The sequence below is a fragment of the Mirounga leonina genome, unplaced genomic scaffold, assembly GCF_011800145.1.
Source record: "Mirounga leonina isolate KUSES-001 unplaced genomic scaffold, KU_Mleo_1.0 Mir_125, whole genome shotgun sequence".
Taxonomy (NCBI): Eukaryota; Metazoa; Chordata; class Mammalia; order Carnivora; family Phocidae; genus Mirounga; species Mirounga leonina.
In genome coordinates, this window is record NW_023270305.1 from 4533891 (window position 1) to 4558584 (window position 24694).

General features: G+C 38.6%; 1 protein-coding gene across 3 annotated transcripts in view; it reads right to left on the reverse strand.

The window, feature by feature from the left end:
* The window catches only part of NBAS (NBAS subunit of NRZ tethering complex), a 322416-nt gene that overhangs the window by 270509 nt on the left and 27213 nt on the right, over positions 1-24694 (reverse strand). For 2 of the 3 annotated variants that reach the window (XM_035000615.1, XM_035000617.1), the window contains 3 exons: positions 24106-24239; positions 22583-22681; positions 2420-2558 (listed from right to left, as the gene is read on the reverse strand). In XM_035000615.1, the coding sequence (XP_034856506.1) occupies positions 2420-2558; positions 22583-22681; positions 24106-24239 (372 nt within the window). The remainder of the gene's footprint in view (positions 1-2419; positions 2559-22582; positions 22682-24105; positions 24240-24694) is intronic. The other variant, XM_035000616.1, reaches the window with a different exon arrangement.

Genomic DNA, 24694 nt, shown 5'->3' on the forward strand with positions numbered 1-24694 from the left:
CAAAGAAGCCAAGGTGAAGAAAGGTGTCATGGTATGTGACCATATTCTGTGACTCTTCCTTTCCCAGACCATTCTGTCACAAACACGCTTGATTATCTGTACTGAAATGGACTTTCACCGTTTGCCTACTTCATCTCTCCTTGTATTCTCCACACTTACCTGTTTTTTTTCTTTCTTTTTTTCCCCTCAACCTTTAATTTTGACAAATTTCATAGCTACAGAGAAGCTGAAGTAAATGTACAACAAAACACCAGTATGCCTTTTGCTTGGGTCCACCAATTATTAATGCTTTGCCACACTTGCTTTATCTCTGTGTGTGTATACATATCTTTTAAATTATGGGTTTTGACTGGGGCGCCTGGCTGGTTCGGTCAGAGGAGCGTGCAACTCTTCATCTTGGGGTTATGCGTTCAAGCCCTGTGTTGGGTGTAGAGATTACTTAAATAAAACTTAAAAACTATGTTTTTAACTAAACCATTTAAAAATAAGTTGCAGACATCACACTTAGATTCAAGAGCCGAAACGGTTTCAAACACTTTCCAAGATTTGCCCTGGTAGAGCTCACAAAGAAAACTATAAGCTGGGTATGAATTAAATCAGAAAGAGAAACAGGACTAACTTCCTGCAGAAACGAAATAATATGTTTAATATGTATAAGCAACTCCTACCTCTTTATGAATTATGGGATAATCATCATAGATAAATCTGAGGGTACCACTGATCTGTATATAACTTCCTATGGGGGGCGGGGGAAGGTACTCAACAGAGTCTAGAAGATCCGTTCCACCTGTGTTCCCCTATTTTTAGTCCTGGGGTCTTAGGCTCCGTATCTGTGAGGTGTGGCCACTAACACTCAGTCTGGACTCCTCCCTGCATCCTGCAGAAGAGGCAGTACCTAGAATGGGTAGAGGGATAATGCATGGAAGGAAAAGCACAAAGCACAGTCCTCGACTATAAACTCATGCTGAAATACAAACTGTTAGAAGGTCTAGTAGCATATAAACCACTACGTTGAGCTAATTTAAAAAAAAAAAAAAACTACTTTGTTGGGTTAAATTCACAATCACGTACTTCAAAACATGCTAAAAGCTAAAGAAAAAAAAATGAATGGAAGTTTACAATAATTGCTTAAGATTTCTTTTTAAAAGTACTTCTTCATTATTTCCTTTTTAACACCAAACCTTTAACCATTCATGGTTTTAGAGGATTATTTTAAAATCAGTGCATTTTAGAACAGAAATAACAGGACAAATACATTCACTACAGGAAAAAACAACATAACACATTCACTTATGTTGTGTTTCCCTTTAATTTCTTGGTTTCTTCCTCACTTGAAACGTATCTGAGCATCCACTACATGTAAGGTAATGTGCTAAGCACAGGATGCATAACTGTGATCAAGTGCTTGATTTCCTGCAGTTAACATAAGTAAACAATATGTAGGGTGCCAATATGGCAGAGAAATTAGTATTCATCAATATCTCATTTTTCTTGCCTTTCTGGACACACAGAAAAACTATTTCCCAGGCCTGTGAAGGTAGGAAGGGTCATGTGATTAGTTAGAACACATGAACTGTGAGCACAGGTAATGTTAGCTCTGGTTTGAAAAGTTCCACCTCTTAAACCCCTCTTCCCCCTCCTATAAACTGAGGTACTGGAACCTCAAGAGGTCACCAAGCTGCGTGGATTCTTTAATCATCACTTGGAACAAACTGTCCAGGGGAGTCATGGCACCAAGAACAGGCTTTGCCACAAATAAGGAATGAACTGTTACATGGTAACCCACAGAAATGTCAGAGGAGTTTTCATCTGTTTATCGGACGGTTTTATTATCATAGCAGAACCTAGCCTGTACAGACTATTACAGCACACCAAGTGCTCTGCTACACAGCAAAGGAATGAACGGCTGGGTGAATCATCCAGGTGAACACAGACCAAAATATTAGCAAGTGTACCATGGTGGTAAAGAACTTGAACGGGGGAAACTGTGCTGAAGCTCGTGCTCCGATTCTGCTACTTACAAGCTCGGCAACCCAGGGAAGTTACTTAACTACTCTGTACTCTCCTCATAGACAGGCTAGTAACGATACCTACCTCAAAAAGTCAGTGAGAATTAAGTGAGCTAATATGCACAGCCACTCAAAACAGTTGCCAGCCCATAAAAAGTGCTGAATAAACATTAATGTCTAAATAAGCAAATGCAAGTAACAGGACTACTGTTAGGTTCCTTCTCTAATATCTGCCAATTCTGTTAATAAAAATGAGACCAAGTTAAACAAAAAAACACTTTAGATAAATTTGATATTTGAAAGAAGCGCTAAAATTCCACATGAAGTCACTTTCCTCATTTAAGACAAAGTATTTCCTTCTGTCCTGCTGAGACCTACTCGCAAAGCGAAATGGCGTGACTAATACTTACTGCAGTGACCCGGTCTCCACCATTAGTAACCTGCTTATAATAAGGCGATCCCGAAAGAACTCTCCAGGCAGACAGGCCATAGCGAGAAGCTTTTGATATGCCCACTTCAGCAGTTTCACATCCACCAACCAGCAAAAGTCTAAAAAACACAGAGGAATAAAAAGAACTGATAAATTGCAGTCTGAATAAGAGGACATCAAAACAAGGAGAGCAGAAACAGCCACCTTCACAAAGAAAACTAAAGTAGAATTACTATATACTAAACCTAAAAGTTCAACATTTTAGAAGAAACCACCAAAAGAAAAGCAGATGGTTTTTCAATTAGAATTTCACCTTCACTTATACAGAGGAAGGCTTAAACATTCAAGCACCTGAAATCCGGACGGGAATTCTAAGAAGAGTAAAAAGGTTTTAAGGTTGACCACTGAACAGTGAAGAAACTGTATCAACACCAGTAAACTTTAACACACAGGTCTGTCACCACATCCAGGTATACATGTATTCGTTACAGCAGTGGACTGTACGCACTTACAGATGTTAGCAAGGACAGCTGGGAGCGCCCTGGATAGGACAGAACTCTACAGTCTGACTACACTGAAACAAGACTATGTAGTAGATTAGATGTGCATTATGATCGGTTTACTTTACTGTTTGTTCTACTTCATTAGCAATTAGAGGTAAGGTACCAACAGAGCAAACAGTCTAACATATACTAAAAGTTCAAAGCCGTGTGATGCTACACAAACTAAGTTGATTAATAATAAAACCCAGTCATGATTTTTTATTGAGGTATAAATGATACATAACATTATATTAGTTCAGATGTATGACATAATAATTCAAAATTTGTATATATTGTGAAATGATCCCCACAATAAGTCTAGTTAATATCCGTCCCATACATAGTTACAAAAAAAATTTTTTTTTTCTTGTGATGAAAGCTTTTAAGATCTACTCTCTTAGAAATTTTGAAATCCATGGGGTGCCTGGGTGGCTCAGTTGGTTAAGCGACCGCCTTCAGCTCAGGTCATGATCCTGGAGTCCTGGGATCGAGTCCCGCATCGGGCTCCCCGCTCAGCAGGGAGTCTGCTTCTCTCTCTGACCCCCCCTCTCATGCTCTCTCTCTCTCATTCTCTCAAATAAAATCTTTAAAAAAAAAAGAAATTTTGAAATACGCAACACAGTATTTTTAACTAGAGTCACCATAAACAGTCGTGATTTTTAAAGTCATGTTCACCAAATCTGGCAGGGAACTATATAATAGATATTATAATCATCTGTCTAAAAAAGAGAAACGTTTGAAAGTAAAGTTCTGATATATTAAAGGAAGCACTACAATTACCAGTGAATTATTTTTGTTCCTAATGACAATAAGGCAATATAGTAAGAGAAGAGCTAGGCCACGGGTTTCATGGGTCTTGTGCATATAATGTGCCCCTAACGGGAACTATCACTGTCCCAAATGGCGGAAAATAATTATCAAGCTCCTTTTAAAGCAAAACACATAGTATTGTTATCACCATGCTCCCATTTTATCAGAAAGAAGATGCATTCCATCACACAAATCAGTCGTTACCTTTTTCTAGACCATGCTCATGGTAAAATCAAAACTTAAAAAACTTCAGTTTCTGCATAGAAATTGGAAGGTAAAAGAAAACAACACTTCGTAAGGCTCTCTAGTGTTGGCATATCAAAAGGATTTACTTAAAAGTAATCCAAAACAGGTGGGTGGAGGAATAGCTGGGGATATCTATGAAACAAGACTGACCACGAAATGATTGTTGAAACTGAATGACAGGCACAAAGGAGTCAATATACTATCGTCTCTATGAACAGGCTTCAAATATTCCACAAAGAAATTTTTTTTCAAAAGTCAATTTGTTTAAACACACAACTCCGGAAGCACCTGGCTTGGCTCAATTGGTGAAGCATGCATGCAACTCTTGATCTTGGGGTCATGAGTTCAAGCCCCACATTGGGCATAGAGATTACTTAAAAAAAAAAAAAAAAAGTCCTCTGAATAAATAGAAGAAAACAGGCAATTTTGAATATCTACATTTCTGAATTTAATCTCAATGGTTTTTCAAACAGGAAATATGTGATTCATAAAGCATATCTTTAAAAATCAGTAACCTATAATTATAGTAAAAATAAAAACACTGTTAGAGAATTCAACAAATCCCTAAAAGGCCAGGATAAAGCAGATCCTGATAACTAATTTTCCTCGGCTCAATGTACAACATATATATTTATATTAACAGTATAATTCTTTTCTCAAGGGACTGGACGTTATTTTTTAATCTGCACTACCATGTCAAGGAGGGGACATATCTAATTTTCAGATTAAAAAAGTATATGTAGCTTTTGGCTTTTGGTTTGGCAGAAGTAAATATGCAACTCTCTGCAGTCATCCAGAATCCAGGTTCAGCCCCCCATGCCACCTAAGTTTGATCCCAGTGAGATATACCTGAGGTGCCCCGGTGGCAAAGTCGGAGCCACGTCTGTCCTGACCCCCAAGATCGGCCCCCTGGGTTTGTCTCCAAAGAAGTTGGTGATAACATTGCTAGTTATCAACTAGTAATTAGAAGGTCTAAGGATGACAATGAAACGGACAGTTCAGAACAGACAGGCCCAGACTGAAATGGTACCTTGTGTCTCTGCCCTGATTATCAAAGCCCTCAAGGAACTACCAGGAGACAGAAAGAAGTAGAAAAACAGCCGCACAGCGGAAATACCACTTTTGATGAGACTGTCAACCCTGCCCAACTGATGCGGCACCACTCCTTCGCCAGAGAACTCTCTGGAACCATTAAAGAGGTCTGGAAACTGCCCAATCTGTGGGCTGCAATGTTGATGGTCAGCACCCTCATGACATCCATAGATGACATCAACAGTGGTGCAGTGGAATGTCCCACTAGTTAAGAACTGCAAAGGAAAATATTTCAATAAAGGATTATTTGACCAAAAAATACATACATATATGTATACGTACATACATACATACATAGGTATAGAACTAAGTTGCCTAACTACTGAAGGAGATACAAAGCTAGCCAAAATTTCAGATTTTTTATCCCTTGGTCTTAACACTAGAATACACTGCCTCTCTCTGATTTTTGATAAATATCATAGACAGCCATGCACACATCAGATTGGCTACATGACAAACTCCATCAAGAACAAAAGAGATTCGATATCTGCTTCCAAACAATCTTTCCTCCATTAATGCCCAATTAAGGAGTAAGTGGAAAAAGAGGCAGAATGATGGCACTAATCATGTACTCCTAGATGGTAAAATGATGTAACTTGAATGAAAACAGTCAATGAAAGAGAGGGGAGAGAAGTCCAAGACCCAGCACTGTACACAGAGTAAATGTTCCCTGAATGACTGAATTTAAAACTCCAACTTTCTCCTTAAGTAGCACAGTGAAGGGTGCTAGAGCAACTCTACTTCCCCCGCCTGTCCCCATGCTTGCTAAGTTTCACCTGTAAGTACAAGAAGATGAGGCAGGGAGAAGGGGAAAGGTCATGGCCGCAGGGGTGGGCAGAAATGGGGGAAGGGGGTGATTCACTGATAAAGACCACACTAAACAATGTTAAGCCGATATCTGGTAAACCAAAGTATTAGGGAAAAAATTTCAAAATGTTTGTGAGAGACTAAGAGCCATGAATAAAAAGAGAAAAATACCATGCTCTTTGACAAACTCCCAATACTTTAAAGATGTCAATTCTTCTTAATCTATAAATTGAATGCAATTTCAAATAAAATCCCCAACAGAATTTTTCGTGGAACTGAAACTGATGTGACAGAACTAGACAAATCTAAAATTTACATGGGCAGGTAGCAGGTCTAAGAAAAGCCAACTCCGGGCGCCTGGGTGGCTCAGTTGGTTAAGCGACTGCCTTCGGCTCAGGTCATGATCCTGGAGTCCCTGGATCGAGTCCCGCATCGGGCTCCCTGCTCGGCAGGGAGTCTGCTTCTCCCTCTGACCCTCCCCCATCTCATGCTCTCTGTATCTCATTCTCTCTGTCTCAAATAAATAAAATCTTTAAAAAAAAAAAAGAAAAAGAAAAGAAAAGCCAACTCCATTCACACTGATAATCTTTCCCTTTATGAGTTGTGCTTTGTGCATCTTGACCTGCAAATACTTCCCTACCCTCGTGTCATTAAGACATTCTCCTCCCAATTTCACCATATTAAAATCTAAAATTTCTATCCATACAAAGATAAATCACACACCAGGAGAGTACATGAAAGTAACAGTATTAGCAAACAATTTATATAGATCTTCCACAATCAGCCCAAAAGAAAAACGGACAAAGAATTAAGCAAGTCACAAAAAGAGAAATCCAGAAGTTAATAATGCAGATTAAAACAATATAGATTTAGGGGCATCTGGCTGGCTCAGTCTGTACAGCATGCGACTCTTGATCTTGGCACTGTGAGTTCGAGCCCCATGTTGGGCATAGAGTTTATGTTTAAAAAAAAAAAAATCAGTAAAACAATACAGAGTATGTTTAAGGACACAGTTTCTCTTAAAAAGTACTGGTGAAATCGCAAATTGGAGCAATCATCTTGGAGAATGATACGACAATACCTAACAAACACATACACCTAACTATTCTAAGGAACTGTTAGAGAAATTCTTGTATGGGTATATTTATCTCTTGGTAAAAGAGTATTTCATGCAGCACTATTTACAATGCAGGAAAACAAGAAGTATTTTAAATGTTTACAAGGGATGGATAAATTCAGTAAGTTGTTCAGGGAAACATGCAATGTAACTACAATAGGTAGATGACAGATAGATGATGATAGCTAGATAGATGATAGGGAAGGTCACAACAAAATCATGACACAAAGCAATGGAAGTAGGAAGTTTTGTTTGTACTCCTGTCTTTTATTCATATATGTGTATGTACACACACCCACACACCTTAAGATTTTAAGAAAATCTTAATATTTGTTAATTCTGAGTAGTAGGTACCCAGGTGTTCATTACATCATTCTCTCTTTAGCTTAAAAAGAGTAACACCAAGATAGAGCACCCCAAATTATGTACATAAATTTTTCCAGTTAATGAAGTCCAGGTGAGAAAATTCAGTAAATTGGCTCTAACACATAACACCAATCCACAAGTCTAGCCAAATACTGAAAATAAAATTAGCATATCATTTACTTTGTGACATTTTGAGGTTGTTTACATATTAATGGTTATAGCTTAAGCATTTTGTGATTTACTCCTGAAAGGACTGTTAGATTTTTGCAAAAAATAAGTCCACAGACATACTGTAGAAAATAACTTATATCATTAATGTTGTTCTGTTGCAATAATTTCCTCCATCCAGAATACTGACATGCAGAGAGAGAGGGCGATTACCTTGCCCAATAATCTTTGACCTCAAAATTTTGTGGAAAATAGGAAAATCTTGGGTCTTAGATTCCAATACCTCTGCAACAAATGTAATCTCAAGAAATGCCCTGCATCCCATCAATATTTGCTAAATGCAAATTGTGTGCTAAGCAATGAAGAATATGCTAAGAAGAAGCTTCTTAATAAACCATTTATAATTCTTCTTGTCATCAATTTACAGTGTCACATTTAGCTTTCCCAGTTCATCAGGATCAAGCACGGTGCGGTGCTTAGGGGCACGCTTTCTGTCCCTACCTTCCTTTCCTCAGATGGCCTTGGGGATAATATTGACACAAAGGAATGAAAACGAGCACAGTCCACTCCAGGGGAAAGAACACAAGCCATACCGCACTGGACCTCTTCAATGACCTTGGAGTTAGGTACAAAGACAGCCCAAAGGGCAGATAAATAAACTGCATGGAGGAAGAAACCAAGGAAGGCTTCACTGGCTTAAAATCAGCGGAAAAGTTTACCCTTTAAACAATTTCCCAGACAGATAAAGGGATCAGGTAAAGAGCATCCTAAGCAAAGGGAACTCGATGTCAAAGAACAGACTCCAGTTTGTAAAACGGTGTGCTTGGAGAACAATAAACACAGTGCATGCTTCTAGCCTATAAAAGAAAAGCAGGAGGAGCGGGCCTTAACATTACAAAACAGTTTGTCTTGCTCCCTTCTTGGGCACTTACCACCTCCTCCCTCTCTACTGGGACAGTTATTCAAATCCTGCCTCCATTAGCAAACTTGCAGCCACTTGGGCACAGAGATTCTACCTGTATTCTTCACAGCGTTTACCACAATTGTTCCACTCAAGAAACTTCTATCCGCGTGCTACGTGCAAAGCACCACGGGGCACAAAGATAAATAAGACACAGTCCTTGTCCTTGGCTTAACCTCCCCAGGCTTCAGCTCTCCCACCTGAGAAATGAAGGGGCTGAGCCAAATGATAGATGAACCTCTTTTCCAGCTCTGACAGTCTAAGAGTCTAAAACCCAAAGCAGGAACACAGGGATCAGACAACAAAAATAAACTGTGACTGATGGAGCCAAAAACACAAGAAGGGGTGAATTAAATGAGCAGGAGTAAAGGCAGAGGCCGGAGCAGAACAAAGGGCCATGACATAGGGGTGGTCAAGGCCATCTGAGGAAAGGGAGGTAGGGAGAGAATGTGTGTCCCTAAGCACCACACATGTGATCCTGAGAATGGGACACTACAAATTATTTCCAAGAAGAATTACAAATGGTTTAAGAAGGCTCTTCAATCTAATAATTGTTGGAAGAATCTGCCATCTAGTGGCTCAAAACTTCTTAAAGCTGAGGAAAGAAGGAAGTTTGAAATACAAGGAAACACCTGTATACGCTCTGCCCAATGACCGCTGGGGTTGCAGCATACAACCCGCAGAAGGGGAAGAAAGAAAAGAAACTACAGGTCTCAAAATTAAGAAGTGCCTAAGGTTGTGCCCATCAAAATAAGGGCTCAAAAACTGTTACCTACTATTTCACAGCTAGAAGACAGTGTTCTCTTGGGATAATGGAAACTGTTCCCCCATTTTAATTCATTTTTAGTCTATCTTATACATTCTTTCTTTCAAAAACCTTACCACTTCAAATTTTAAAATTCTGCTCATGTCTATTTATTAGATATAGGAAGAAAACATACATAATTGTGACTCTCTACATCAGTGGTTCTCAAACACACATATGCATCAGAATCAGCTACAGTGCTTGTAAAAGCAGAAAGCTGGGCTACTCCTCCAGAGGTCTAACTCAGCAGGCCTAGGATGGAGTCCAACAGTCCCCATTTCTTTTTTTGTTTGTTTTGTTTTTTGTTTTTTTTAAAGATTTTATTTATTTATTTGACAGAGAGAGACACAGCGAGAGAGGGAACACAAGCAGGGCAAGTGGGAGAGGGAGAAGCAGGCTTCCCGCGGAGCAGGGAGCCCAATGCGGGGCTCGATCCCAGGACCCTGAGATCATGACCTGAGCCGAAGGCAGACGCTTAACGACTGAGCCACCCAGGCGCCCTGAAGAGTCCCCATTTCTGACAATCTCTCCCAGTGATTCTGATGCTGCCAGTACAGAGCCCACATAAGAGCGCAGCTTTACATTATGCCTGAATCTATAATCTGAGCTTTGGAGGACACAGCTCACTAGAAATCAAATCATGAAGCATGACACTCTTTAGTCAACACAACTTAAGAATGACCACAGAAAACTGATTTTAATGAATGGTTAGTTGTTAAAGGCAAAACAATGAAGATTTTTCTTGGATGGGAAAAGACTGCTTAGTTTAGTAATAAAACTCATCACATTTTTCTAGCAATTTAATAACTGTACATTTAAAACTGAGTGGTACTTGGTTATAAACTCCTTAAAATGCAATCTAGAAATTAGAACCAAGGGGTGCAAGGAAATCTATATATAAAGTTCAGTACTCTTTATTTTCTATCTTCTAAGCAGAATTGAACCCATACTCAGCGGGTTGGCTGGCATAGAATAGAGGTCAGCAAACATTTTCTATAAAAAAGAAGAGAATAGGGGCATCTGGGTGGCTCAGTCGGTTAAGCGTCTGCCTTTGGCTCAGGTCATGATCCCAGAGCCCTGGGATCGAGTCCCACATCAGTCTCCCTGCTCAGTGGGGAGCCTGCTTCTCCCTCTCCCTCTGTCACTCCCCCCGCCCCCCGCTTGTGCTCACTCACTTTGTCAAACAAATAAAACCTTTAAAAAAAAAAAAAAATAGAAAACACATATTTTAAGGTCTGTGGGCCATAACAGCCTCTTTCACAACTACTCTGTCACAGTACAAAAAAGCATAGATAATATATATTTTTTTTAAGTGTGACCAAGTTCTAATAGAATTACATTTGTGGACACTGAAATTTGAATTTCATATAGTTTTCATGGGCCATAAAATATTCTTTTTTTTCCCCTAAACATTTAAAAAAACGTTAAAATCCATCCTTGGTTCACAGGCTTATACAGAAACGGTCAGATTTGGCCCACAGGCCATAGTTTTCCAAACCCAGGTACAGAGAAAAGCCTACTGAGCATGAGTATCAGAAGACATGAGCTTACCACATAACAGTCATATCATCTTAGGAAAGTCTCTTAACCTCTCAGAGCTTAGTTTCTCCATCTACACAAGAGCAGTTAGGATACCATCTTATTGAATTGTGAAGACTGAGATTCAGTAAGTATCTGGTAATCAGCAAAGACTCTAAAAATTTTCAATTATAACATTAATAACTTCAGGTTAAGTCAATTCAATGTCAATTTAAGAAGTGGCTAAATTTTGCAAGGTACTGTGCTAGCAGTGTAAGAAATGCTGTGTAAGGAAACCAAATTTTCCCTGCCCCAAAGGAATTTATAGTCCCATAGGTTAAATGAGACTGTAATTTCATCTAAGAAAGGTTTGAAAAAACCTGCTTCAGGCCTTCCATTCATAGAGTTCTTCAGCCTGAGCTCTTACATTTTAATTCTTCCAAATTCGGGCTTTCACTCATTTACTCAATATTTATTGAGCACCCTATGCACCAGGCTACATTCTAAACACTGAAAATAGAGCTATGAATAACACAAAGTTCGTTCCTGCCCTCGTGAAGTTTACATTCCAGTGCATCAGTACTGCTTTTTCCTTTTTTCATGTTTTGACAAAGTCAAGTAAATGTTAACAACTGAACCAAAATTTATTGATATTCCAGCCAAAGCACTGCAATCAGCACTGACAATCATGCTAAGACAAGGTACAGATAAATGAGAGGAATTTAAGGAAAAAAAGGAAAAATGAAAAGTACAAATATCTTGAAGAACAAAAGCATTCTGATCTATATTTTGGTATAAAAATAGTAATTACTGCTTAAGAGCTTGATGAAGCTTACCAATAAAACTATCTACGCCTTTATTGTTTAAAAAAAAAAAAAAAGGCATTTTAGGAAATATAAGAATGTATATAGGTCTAGAGTTATCCAGAACAGGAGTCAGTAAACTACAGACCTGGGCACCCAGCACTTCTCAATCCAGTATTCTAAGCAGCCATAACCTACGGAAAGGAGGTGACTCGTCAAATTAGAAATCTAGCATTAGTCCTATGCTTCATTAGGGCAACTTCAAAAGCAAGGATATCTTTTTATTCACTTTATTTAATCTTTCAAAGTCTTAGCACAGGGTTCTCAAGTGGGGGAATCAGAATCCCCTATAGAGCCTTTTAACAAACAGATGCTACAATCTCATCCTATACCTTACTTGATCAAGCCTTTAACAGTACAACCTAGGTATGCATATTTTAAAACTTTTTTTCCAATGGGTGATTCTGGTGTCCATACCTTGTTAAGAACCGCAAGCCTGGTAAGCAGAATGTTCATAAAAATACTAATTAACAAGTTAATTTAGATTTCCCAGAGGTCTTTGACCCTGTTTCCTTCCCTCAACCCACAGCTGATGCCAACAATCATCTGAAGACTTCATTGCCTCCTAATCCTCAGGATGGATTTAAGCAACACCACTGCAAAAGCCTAGTATGTTCAGCATCCGCCCATCTGATCCATTCCAGGTCTACCTTGGATCCTGATTTCAGAACTACCCAGGTTCTGAAACCAAATTCATCTTCAACTCAATTAGTTCAATTACTAAAATCTTTCTCAAACTTGTCTTCCCAGGAAAAGAAGTTTGGTCTTTGAACCCTTACTGTGGCCCACCAAGTATCCCCGACAATGGGTCTGTCTCTAATGCCTGCTACTAAACTCCCTACCGCAGTTTTCCTCTGTTAAACGCTGTCTGTGGTCTATACCAGACCTCGTAGATACTTGAGCACTTTACTAAAACCATACACTGTCTGTGCCCGGCGCAATGCCAGCAAATGAGTTCAGAAAGAATGACTTAACCTTGAAATTACACAGCTAATAAGCAGAACCAAGAACAGAATTCAGATCTCCTGTCCCCTAAGCCAGTACACATTCTATTAGGTCAGAAACATATTTTTTTAATTTTCTATTTGTCCGTAAAACATAATTAAACATCACTCCTTCGTTCCTATAAAATGAGCTAAAGATAACTCAAGAGTCGTCTTTCAGCTCTCTACTCCCAAAGGGAACGCACAATAGCTAGCATCATTCCAGGCAGAAGAAAAAATTCAATCTGGCCCAAGTTACTTCCTAAAATTGCATGTCCGTAAATCTTTGCAGAGAAATTGTAGAGTAGTCCTTATAACTGGAGGGTGGGGGGTATAAACAAAGTACAAAATACCTTGCCTAAGATGAATGAACTGCACTGACATATAAAGTTACATCCAGCTGGGTAATAGGCAGATTTGTTATACTGGTCACTGAATTTCTGTGTGTGCTTGAACATTTCCATAATAAAAATTTTTTAAAGAAAAAATAAAGTTGCATCAAATTAAACTACAATCAAACACTCTGAAAAAAAAAGATGAGGGGAGAGGGGAAGGGGGATCAGTTGATTGATTTATCAGCTGAACAGAGTAAAAAATTTATAAAGGTCTGCAAAGGTCTATTTATATGTAACTGTAACATAAGGGAATGAGCCCCTCCTATCAAAGAATCTTTAAACACAGAAGTCTTTGACTTAAAAGACAGCCAGATGGGAAGGGCTAAGGACCAAGATACTTCTGAGTCACACATAACTACCTATCTGTAACATCTTCTGGATGAAAACAGATCACAGGATGTGGCCAACAATCTCCACTTCCCTGTCTCCCCAAAAGAAATCCCTATAAAACCAAAAAATTGAGTCTGTGAAGCTCGGAAGTCCCTTATTCACACCAAGAGCTTTGACCTCTATGAGATAATGCAGCTCTCTCTACAGACAATAGCACCCTTCATTTCTCCTCAAAAAACTGACCTGACCTTAGAAAAAGGAGAATTTTCTCATGCTGGAGAAATGAGAAATTGGGAGGCAAAATGAAAAACTCCTTAATATAAGGTCAACTCAATTACTGACACTCACACTTCTCAGGTACAAGGCTGCACATTAGTCTCTCAAATGCCAATAGCCCCTACATTATCAAAGGCCAAACGCACTCTCTCACTGCAGTGGCAGATAATCAGCAATGATCATAACTACAGTACTCTCTTTCCTTTTCTAGAAGGAATCCTTCATAAAATTATTAATCTTATCTAGTTAGGGTTTATGAAAAATATCTCAATGCAATTTACACGTAACTGGTCCTCCAGCTGTCAAGAGAGCATATCTTTTCACTTAACCATGCCCTGATTCTCACAGAATACGTACGACCTTAGGACCCAGAAAGATGGGCAATGTTACAGCAATGTAATGGCTGTGAAAATCCACTGACTGGCTTCCAAATGCATCTCATAGATCTTAACAGAAGTTATACCTCACAGTAGGAGAATAAAATTTGCCTAAGCCCTTGGATAAACCTTTAAGGTAGAAACTCTCAACACTACCCCCTCCACAGGATCGAATTTAACCATCTGTGGCACCCATGTACCCCTCCCTAGACAAAAGTGATGTATTAAGAAGAGACTGTGGCCTTCAGCATACTCCACTGCACCCCTTCCCCTTCTATCCCCAAGACTGTTTTCCTTCCATTCTGTTGCAGGGAACTTATCATCCTGTCACTTGAGAGCTCTTTCGCACAACAAACATTTTTGATTTCTACCACTAAGTACTAGCTATTTTATTTGGACTGCTGCCTTTACCCCCGTGAGGATAAAGGGCTCACGTATTTAAAATGGCTACAATTTTGTTTCAGGGAAATCAGAAACCCACAGGAGATGAGTCAGGTCAATATACATGAAGCATAGCCCTTTAACACTGCAGCATGCCAGTACTTACTGGTATTCCTCAGTCTCCCCTGAAAATGAGCAGCTTTCTAGAGACCACGTTCCATTCTACCCTCTGAGTCTCCCCCAGATTAGCAGCAGCTCCAAATGATGCATCAATTACGAACTACTCTTCAACCAGAGTCCTTTGTAATCTGATTGTAACCTATTTTAAGGCAACCACAGCTTATTATTCCCTATAAATGTTGTCTCAAGTTCTTTCTGTACAAACTGTACTTGCCCTAAAACAGCTGATTGAGAGAAAAAAAATTTTGTCATTATCCAAATGTTTGGATTCTCCCTTTGCACAACCATGACATAATTAGTCATGGTTCTTCTCCACAGACAGTATGAGTATCTTTCTTAACATAAAGCTGAGTATTTTTCTTAATATAAAAAATGTTCAAGAGAAGGCCTGAGTAGGATTTTTTTTCTTTCTTATTCATTCATTATTTATTATAGTTTTACTGAGATAGGATTTATATTCCATTAAACTCACCGGCATGAGAGAAAGTTAGGGCTAATGGAAATATCCTAAACTGATGTAGTGCATAACTGCACAATTATAAACATTTCCTAAAAAAAAAAAAAAAAAAAATCACTGAATTATACACTTAAGATCAGTATCAAAAAGTCATCAAGGATTCTGGGCATGGGTGGCTTCTCAAAAGGGTCAGAGAAAGAATGCATACTCTCTATTGTTTGTCACTGCTGTGATGTAAATTAGAGTCTAAAAGAAGTTACCTTCAAACACTCTTTGTGTAGTTATCAAGGAACTGTTGGACATTTAAAGTGGACTATGTCCGATTTTGCTTGTAGAGATTCACAATGAAATTAAAAACCAAACCTTAAAAAAAAAAAAAAGCTATACTGATGGAAACAATGTCATTTATAAAACACAGACAAAGTCTTCTATTTGAACTTAACTCACACTGAGTGCCCTTCTCTGTGAACAGGACTCCCAATATCGGCTGCAGACTGCTAGAGGGGAAGCACTACATGCGCATCTCCACCCCTGAGCATACAGTACTACAGCTGACTTCAGTCCCCTCTGAGAATGCAGAGGAGGTAAGAAATTCCTCTTAGTTGTAATCAAGGTGCAATCTAAGCCAAAATTAACAGAGAATACCAAGAACAGAAAATACTAAAAACAGCAGGGAGGTCTTGGGGTGGGTCTCAAAGGGGAGCAGGACCAGAAGAGGAGAGAGTGTGGTGGGGGAGGGGAATAAAATACATTCATTAGGCAGTAAGGACATGTAAAGAAGGAAATTGGTCAAAATTAGAAAATCCACAGAGTTAATCCGAAGCTGCTCCATTAATTTTTGTTTCTTATCACCCAGTTTACCACCTCAATTTCTCTTCTTCAACTGTGCTTGCAGCATCAGACAAAACAATGAATTTCATAAAACCTTGAGTTTGTACATTACCATTTATTCCAACTACACTCTGGCTGATTTATTTCACATTTATAAGATCCTTGTAGATGAGAAATATCACAGGCTCACATTACTAGAGTAACCAAAAATAAATACAAATGTGATGAGTATTTCAGCTTCTTTCATTTAAAAAAGACTGCATAATGGAAAAAATAAACAGCCTAGCAATATTTTTGTCAGGCACAACAGGGCATTTACACATACCCCTTGCTTTGTAACAGTTTTCATTCAGAAACCTTAATGCAGCCATCCATCTCCAAGTTGAATGCTATCAAGAATTTCCGTGACTGCAGAACCAAGAACAGGCCTTCCTTCTGTGGTGTGATTAACACTCTAACTAGAAATATAGGATCCATTCACCAAAATAGAAAAAAATTAGGTATGATGTCCACCTAAGTAGTGCCCAAAATGTTACACAAACTGAGAATAGCAAATCTATATAAGAAAACAAATAGGCTCTCGTTGCCTGTGTCCTTAACTAGGACACTATCAGCTAGGAGTCACCTAGCCTCTAGTCTCTCCCAGCGGAATCAACATTCCTCCAAGCATAGATGATCCTATTTTCTCTTCTCAAAAATTTGAGTTCCCTAAAGAACAAGCTGCCACTCAAGCTCCCCATTATCTGACCTCAACTTGCCTTCCCAAGACCCCATGTCCCACCACATCTCTCCCCCCGCCACATACACCCTACAGTGTCAGCCAAACTACACCACCTGCAATTTCCCCAAAGTACACTGTGGCTTCCTTCCTCTTGTCACTGTTCACACTGTCACTTTGCCTGGAATAGCCATCATGCCCAGATTGTAGCCATTCTCCAAAGCAAGTGCAAGGCCTGCCATACTTCCCTGATCTTTCGAGGAAGGAAGATCTCCTTCATCTGGATCCCCACATCACCATACCTGCACCCTCTTAAGAGCCTTACATATTTCTAGCCTGCATTCCAGTACACACACACACACACACACACACACAATATAAACACACATGTGTTTGTACACACTTAAACAGAGAAAATGTATGTCAGACATTAGAAATATATATATTAGATATACATGCACATATATACGTATATGTATGTGTGTATATTATTTTCCATTAAAGAATATAAGGCCACGGGGCGCCTGGGTGGCTCAGTCGTTAAGCATCTGCCTTCGGCTCAGGTCATGATCCCGGGGTCCTGGGATTGAGCCCCACATCGGGCTCCCTGCTCAGCGGGGAGTCTGCTTCTCCCTCTCCCACTGTCCCTGCTTGTGTTCCCTCTCTCGCTGTCTCTCTCTCTCTGTCAAATAAATAAATAAAATCTTTAAAAAAAAAAAAAAAGAATATAAGGCCTTGAGGTCAAGACTGTCCTTCATCTTACATCTTCCACAACACCTACCAAGGGTGTGCTGTGCTGCCTACTGCAAGCCACAATACAAGAGGAATGGAAAGCAGGCCAAAGATAAAACAGGCTTTCTACCTTAGCAATCTTTATAATACAGACAATTCCTCTAACAGAATGTACTTTTTAATGGACAACAGATTAAATTTTTATAAATGTATATATGTGCTAAGGAAGTAAAGTACAACATAAATTTTAAAAATTATATATGTACAGAGAAAGGTATTAATACCTAGGCTTTAAAAACAACAAAATCAAGTTGAATAAAACAAACAAACAAACAAAAAAGGCCTTAAAAGAGCAAAGAGAAAAACCTGGCTTAAACATAATAAAACACAATATCAAAGAAGATGCAAACAAAGAAACAGGTCAACCTCACAGAAATCAAACCAGCAAGCGGAGTGTCATGGGTACTGTCTAGACTTGATAAAATTCGCCCCAGAAAACGGAGCAGTTGAAAGCAAAACACATGCTACCCCCTTTCTAACAGCAAAATTTAAGTTCAAAACTTAATGTGAAGCTATGTCAGGAAAATACGGCATCTGAGCTATAAAAACGAACATTAAAAGGCCACACTTCATGTACGAAGTTGAAAGAATAAAATAAAAACAACACAATTTTCTTATTCTTGTAACATGTTTATTTTATAAAGAAATGTTTTAAGAAAATGGCAGTAATTTGCAGCATATACAATTACATTCAATTTTATGAAATGTAAAGACCTCTAACTGTGCATGTGATCACTTAACTGTATCCAAAATAAAACAAAGATCTATTATTTCAGATTGGAAAATAATAGGCAAAATACAATAAACAATTTTTTAAATTTTTTAATTAACTAGGCTTGCAAATGATTTTCAAATTTCTTTTTTTTGTTTAAGGTTTTATTTATTTGAGAGAGAAAACAAGCAGTGGGGAGGGGCAGAGGGAGAGAGTGAGAAGCAGAGTCCCTGATAAGCAGGAAGCCCCAATGCAGGGCTCGATCCCAGGACCTGGAGATCATGACCTTAGCTGAAGGCAGACGCTTAACCGAATGAGCCACCAGGCGCCCCGATTTTCAGATTTCTTAAGGACGATATAGCAAAACTGACTCTTTATGGCTGGAGCCACAAAAATCAAAAGGAAGAAATTAACAGTATTATGTTTATCCACTACTATCATATCCTGAGTACCTACTATGTATCTAATCCTCAAAACAACTAGTGGCTCACTGAATACTCATTTGGAAATCTTATGTATCTTTAATTCATTATATTTACAATAGATCTCAAAAGTGCTTCAAACTGCTTACTCCGTTAAGTATATACATTTATATAGAAAGAATTAAAATAATCTTTTACTTCTCTTTTCCAACAAACACAAAGGGGGGAAAAAGAGAATAAGAATAAAGGTAAGTCCAGGCACCTGGCTGGCTCAGTTGGTTAAGTGACTCACTTCTGCTCAGCTCATGATCCTGGAGTCCCAAGATCGAGTCCCGCATGGGGCTCCCTGCTCAGCAGGGAGTCTGCTTCTCCCTCTGACCCTCCCTCCTCTCATGTGCTCTCTCTCTCTCATTCTCTCTCTCTCAAATAAATAAAATCTTAAAAAAAAAAGAATAAAGGTGAGCCCAGTGAGACTAACAAATAGAGAACAGACATTCCAAACAGGAAAGAGAAAACAGAGGAGAAGAACAATCAAAGAAATAATTCAATAAATTTTTCCAAAAGTGAGTATTCAAACTGAAGGGCCAACAGTGTGGAAATAAAAAACTACTCCAAGACATAACACTACCAATTTTCGGAACACTGTGGGAAATAAAAGAATCTGAGTTTCCGGAGAGAAGGAAGACAAAAAAAATAGAGGGGAAAAAAAATGCATGAGAAGCTAGACGACAATGGAGCAATATCTTCAAAATTCTAAAAGAAAAATTAGTTCCAGCCTACAATTCTATTCAGCAAATTATCATTTAGGCATGAAGATATAGAATAAATGCCATTTTCAGACAGGCAAGGCCTCAAAAACTATATATTTCCCAGGTACTCTTCCTCAGGGAATTACAGAAGGTCACCAAAACAGCAAAATAAACCAAAAAAGAAAAAAAAAAAAAATAGGATCCAGGAAACAGGTGATGCAACGAAAAATATAAAAGTAATCCTCAGGATGATGAAGTGAAACTTACAGACACTCTTAAGGAAATAGCTATGCGGCAGACGAAAACCTACATCAGAGCAGGTCAGAAAGTTCTGATAAAGACTTCAAGAAGACAAAACCTACAGAATATCTAATGCATATGGTATACTATAGAGGGATCTACACTAACAGGAATGAGTTTACCGTTAAATCTATAATAAATGTATTTTAAAACTTTGCAAACTAAAAAAAAAAAAAAAAAAAATTAATTACAAGAACATACACAGGTAAGAAGTTACCAGATAGGCCTTACTCTAGCATACGGAGCCCCTCCATGATTTAGCACTGGCTTTATCTCTTTGACGTCAATATATTACTCTACTCAGTCAGCTTCAGCCAAACTGGCCTCCTTGCAGTTTCTAGAAAATGGCCAGTAGGCTCCCAACTCATTTCACTTTGGCTACTCCTTCTGCACAGAACACTCTTCCCCCAGATATCCAAATAAAGAAGATTCACACCTCTTGCAGGTCTTTGCGCAAATGTCACTTTCTCAGTGAGGGTAACCTGTCTACCCTACTTAAAATTACAATCCATACCCTACTCCCCACTCTGCCATTGTCCTCCATCCGCTGTTCATTTTTCCCCCCACAGCACTTATCAGTTCCTCAAATACTCTATGTTCATTGTTTGTTGTCTGTCACCCCTTCTAGAAGTAAGTTCCATAAGGTATCTACCAAGCATCTGGAACAGCACATGGCACAGAGCAGGAAATGAATAAATGTTTATTGAATGAATGAATGAATAAGAATGAAAAGGCAATCACGCAATACTACAGAAGGTTCTTGTCTCATCTGTGAATAGCATCTACATAACCATAATAATATTTACCCTACAAAATCAAAATTGAACAAGAGAAGGCTAGGTTTGTGTATGTGAGGACAGAGTAAGAAAACTAGATACTCATATTCCATAAAGAGACATTAATAGGTAATGTGTAAAACAGAAAAATCAAGAAGTAACAACACAGCATTTTATTTTTATGTATGAAAACAACCGATGGTATCAAATAAAATATCTCAAAGTAGTTATCTTTGGAAAGAAATTAGTGAAAAGGTCAGTTTTTAAGATTATTTAACAGTTGAAACTACACAGAGATATAACTCAAAAAAGGTAAATTTTTTTGAAAAGTCACATGTTGGAAGGAAATACTCAATAGGCACATAATCCAGAATTAACATCCAGATCACATAAAGAAGGTCAAGACCAAATACCCCATAAAAATTAAGAAATTATATTTAAAAAAAGCATTTCATAGATGACAAAACATGAATGGCCAATAACATAAAAAGCTGTCCAAACTCATCAGTAATCAGGGAAATAAAAATTAAAACCACAATGAGATATTCTTTTGTATCTAACCAGATCAGCAAATATTTAGAAGTCTGATATCAAGAGCACTAATAAGAAGCCACAGAAACTTTCATACACTGCTGATGGAACTGTGCACTGGTAGAACCATTCTGAAAAACACTTGCATTACCCAGTAAAGTTGAAGATGTACAAACTCAGTAATTCAGCAATTCCACTTCTACTTATATATCCTACAGAAATTCTTACATGTATGTGTCAGAGGAATGCATAATCATTTTGGCCACAGTACTATTTTTTTTTTAAGATTTTATTTATTTATTTGACAGAGAGAGAGACACAGCGAGAGAGGGAACACAAGCAGGGGGAGTTGGAGAGGGAGAAGCAGGCTTCCCGCGGAGCAGGGAGCCCAATGCGGGGCTCGATCCCAGGACCCTGAGATCATGACCTGAGCCGAAGGCAGACGTTAACGACTGAGCCACCCAGGCACCCCTCACAGTACTATTTTTATAACCAAAAAAAACTGGAAACAAACCAAATTTTCATATACAGGAGAATGAATAAATATGCTGCGATATACATAAAATTAAATATCCTAATGGTAGTTGAAACTGAATGAACTAGAAAAACGTGCATCAAAAAGCAAGCCTCAAAGCAAGACTTGTGTGTCTCCCATATGATTCCATTTATATAAAGCCAAACAGCAAAACTAAATATGAGTAGGTGGTAAAACTAAAAGGAAAGCAAAAGAATGATAAACACAAAATTCAGGACAGTGGTTATCTCTAGTAGGAAGGATCAGGGAAGAGTACAAAGAGACTCTGGTGGGTGTGGGTTCCTTTGCAGTATGAAATTTCATAATCATAAAATTCTGAACAAAAAGGACAGACCTATGACTGAATAGAATACAAAAATTAAGTCTTTTTGATGAAAAAGGGATGCAAGTACATAGAGGATCAGTGAGTTTAAGGACTTACAAACAGACACAGAGTAAGTCTCAAAATTCAGAATTTAAGCTAGGTTTGTCTGACTTACAACTCTCCTCATTTAGAGAACCAAAAAGTTAGCTTGGCTAACTTATAAAATTAATGTAAATTTCACTCTCAAACAACAAAATGAAAGGAGAGAAATCACGGTAAGTAGAAAATGCCCAATTTTCAACTAACCCTCAATGTAGGTGGCAAATACGTGGAGAAGTGACATATATGAAGACTGGGTGACAATTGTAGGAATCAGCTGTGGCACCATCAAAGCAGCCCTAACCTGCAGCGAAGGAGAGGAGGAGGAGGGCAGGGATGCGGACGGAGCCGTCCTGTGCAAGGGCACTTCACATGCAGCCTTTTGTGAGTTCTCGCGACATGCTAGAGTGCTAGAAGTTAGCTACATACTCATTTCACAGATGAGAAAAATAAGATTAAGAAAGTGAAGAGAAAAGAAAAACTTTCTCAGTGAATATTCCCATTGCCCCATATGGCTCAGAGCTCAGTCAGCCAGATGAACAGAAATGCTCAGAAGAGGACTACAACCACATCACAGATACTTAAGACAACTATGCACGAGAGGAGGAAATGAAGAAGCCAAAATAACTTCTCTCTGAAACTGTGCCAAGACCTCTCCATCCACCTCATACTCCACCAAAGAGGAGACATGATTGCTTACCTGTGACCAGGATGGTAAATAGCTGTGCTGATTCCATGAGGATAATGACTACTGAAGCTGAAACAGTGACTCTCTTGATAGCTCTGATTTGTTCCAACACTACATTTAAGAAGAAAAGAGTACCAGTAAGGCCCAGTGAGAGACCAAAAAATACCCACTACAATGTCTATGATTTAAAAGACAGCACCAAACACAGCTGAGGATACAAAACAACCAGAACTCTGATTCGTAATTGGTGGGAATATGAATGATATAAAAACTCTGGAAAAAGGTCTGGAAGTATCTACCCTATGATTCAGCAGTTCCACTCAAAGACATGACCCAAGAGAAATGAAAATACATATCCATAAATACTTGTAAAGCATGGTCATAACAGCTTTATTCACAGTAGCCCAAAACTGGAAATCAGAAGTCCATCAACAGAAGAATGAATCAACAAATCAGGAACACTATGGTCTGAATGCTTGTGACCCCACTATGGATTGAAGGTCTGTGTCCCCCACAAAATTCATATGTTAAAACTCTAATGCCAGTGCAATGGTATTTGGAGGTGGGGTTTTGGGGAAGTAATTAGGTCATGAGGATGAAGCCCTCACGAAAGGAATTACTGCCCTTACAAGAGGAGGTCAGAGAGCTACCTAGCTCTATTTCCACCATGTGAGGATACAAAGACAAGTCAGCAGTCTGCAAACCAAAAGAAGGTTCTCACCAGAACCCAACCATGCTGGCACCCAGAACACAGACTTGCACCCTCGGGAAGTGTCAGCAGTAAATTTCTGTTGTTGATAAGGCACCCCATTTATGGTACTTTGTAGTAACAACTCTAAAATACATGAAATATTCATATAGTGAAATAAATTATTATTATAATAAGATGGAATAAACTACTGATACATGAAAAAACACAAATAAATCTCAAAATATGCTAAGTGAAGGAAGCCTTGGACAGGAGAGTGCATACTAGGAGTCCATTAATGTGAATTACCAGAACAGGCAAAGGGTGGATGGATAAGCTGGGGGGTAGGTGTAGACAGATTTACTAGGAAGGAGCATGAGGGAACTTTCTAGCATGATGGTAATGTGCTGCGTCTTGATAGGGGTTTGAATTGCACAGTGTATGCATTTGTCATAATTCACTGGCTGGTACACTTAAGATCTGTACATTTCATTGTATGCAAATTTTATTTCAAAAGAGAAAACTGTAAGCAAACCTTAAACTTTAATTAATGACATGCATACTAAAGTACATAAGTACTAACTCTGAAATTCATTAAAAAATAACACTGATTAATGGCTAGATGGAGGGATGGACAGAAATATGAAATAGCAAGTATAGAAAAATGCTAATCAAAGAATTTAAGTGACAGTATAGGAGTATTCACTATAAAATGGTTTCAACCTTCCTGTTACATTTGCAATTTTTAACAATAAAATACTGAAAGAACAAACAAAACAAAATCTGACACTAAGCCAGAGAAAAACATTATTTCAAATAGGAGCTCCCAAATAAAATATATTTTTACCTTACAAGGTAACTTTTCAGTTCTCCTCGGTAATTGATGACCAGGAGTTCTGCAGACCACTGTGCGCTGGCTTTATATTCTAAAAATATCAACCCAGCAATGGCATAGCTCAAATCACCGGCTAAACTGGATGCCTATGGAAGAGAGGTAAATCAAGGCACTAAAAAGATACCAGCTAGAAGTTAACACATGTATAGTTGGAAGACATCACAGGCACTGGCCTTGCCAAGTACACATTAAGACAGTCCAAGAACTGCTCCATATACTTAAGAATCATGCAAATCAGAGTGCCTAGAACCAGAAACCCAACTTTAGACCCGCCCTCCCAACACAGGCTACAACCACACAACCCTCTTTGGAAGAGAAATTCACCTAGTTACATGAATTTCTGTCGAGACTGTACTTCTGCTATGTGTGTGTATGGGGGCGGGGGGTGGGGGGAGAGTAATGCCACCATTTAGCCTCAAAGAATTCTAAGATACAGAGCTCAGATATAAGGTCCCAAATGTTGACTTTCATTGCCAGCAGTAACCAATGCTTTAAAAAAAAAAAGCCTCGGGGCACCTGGGTGGCGCAGTTGGCTGAGCAT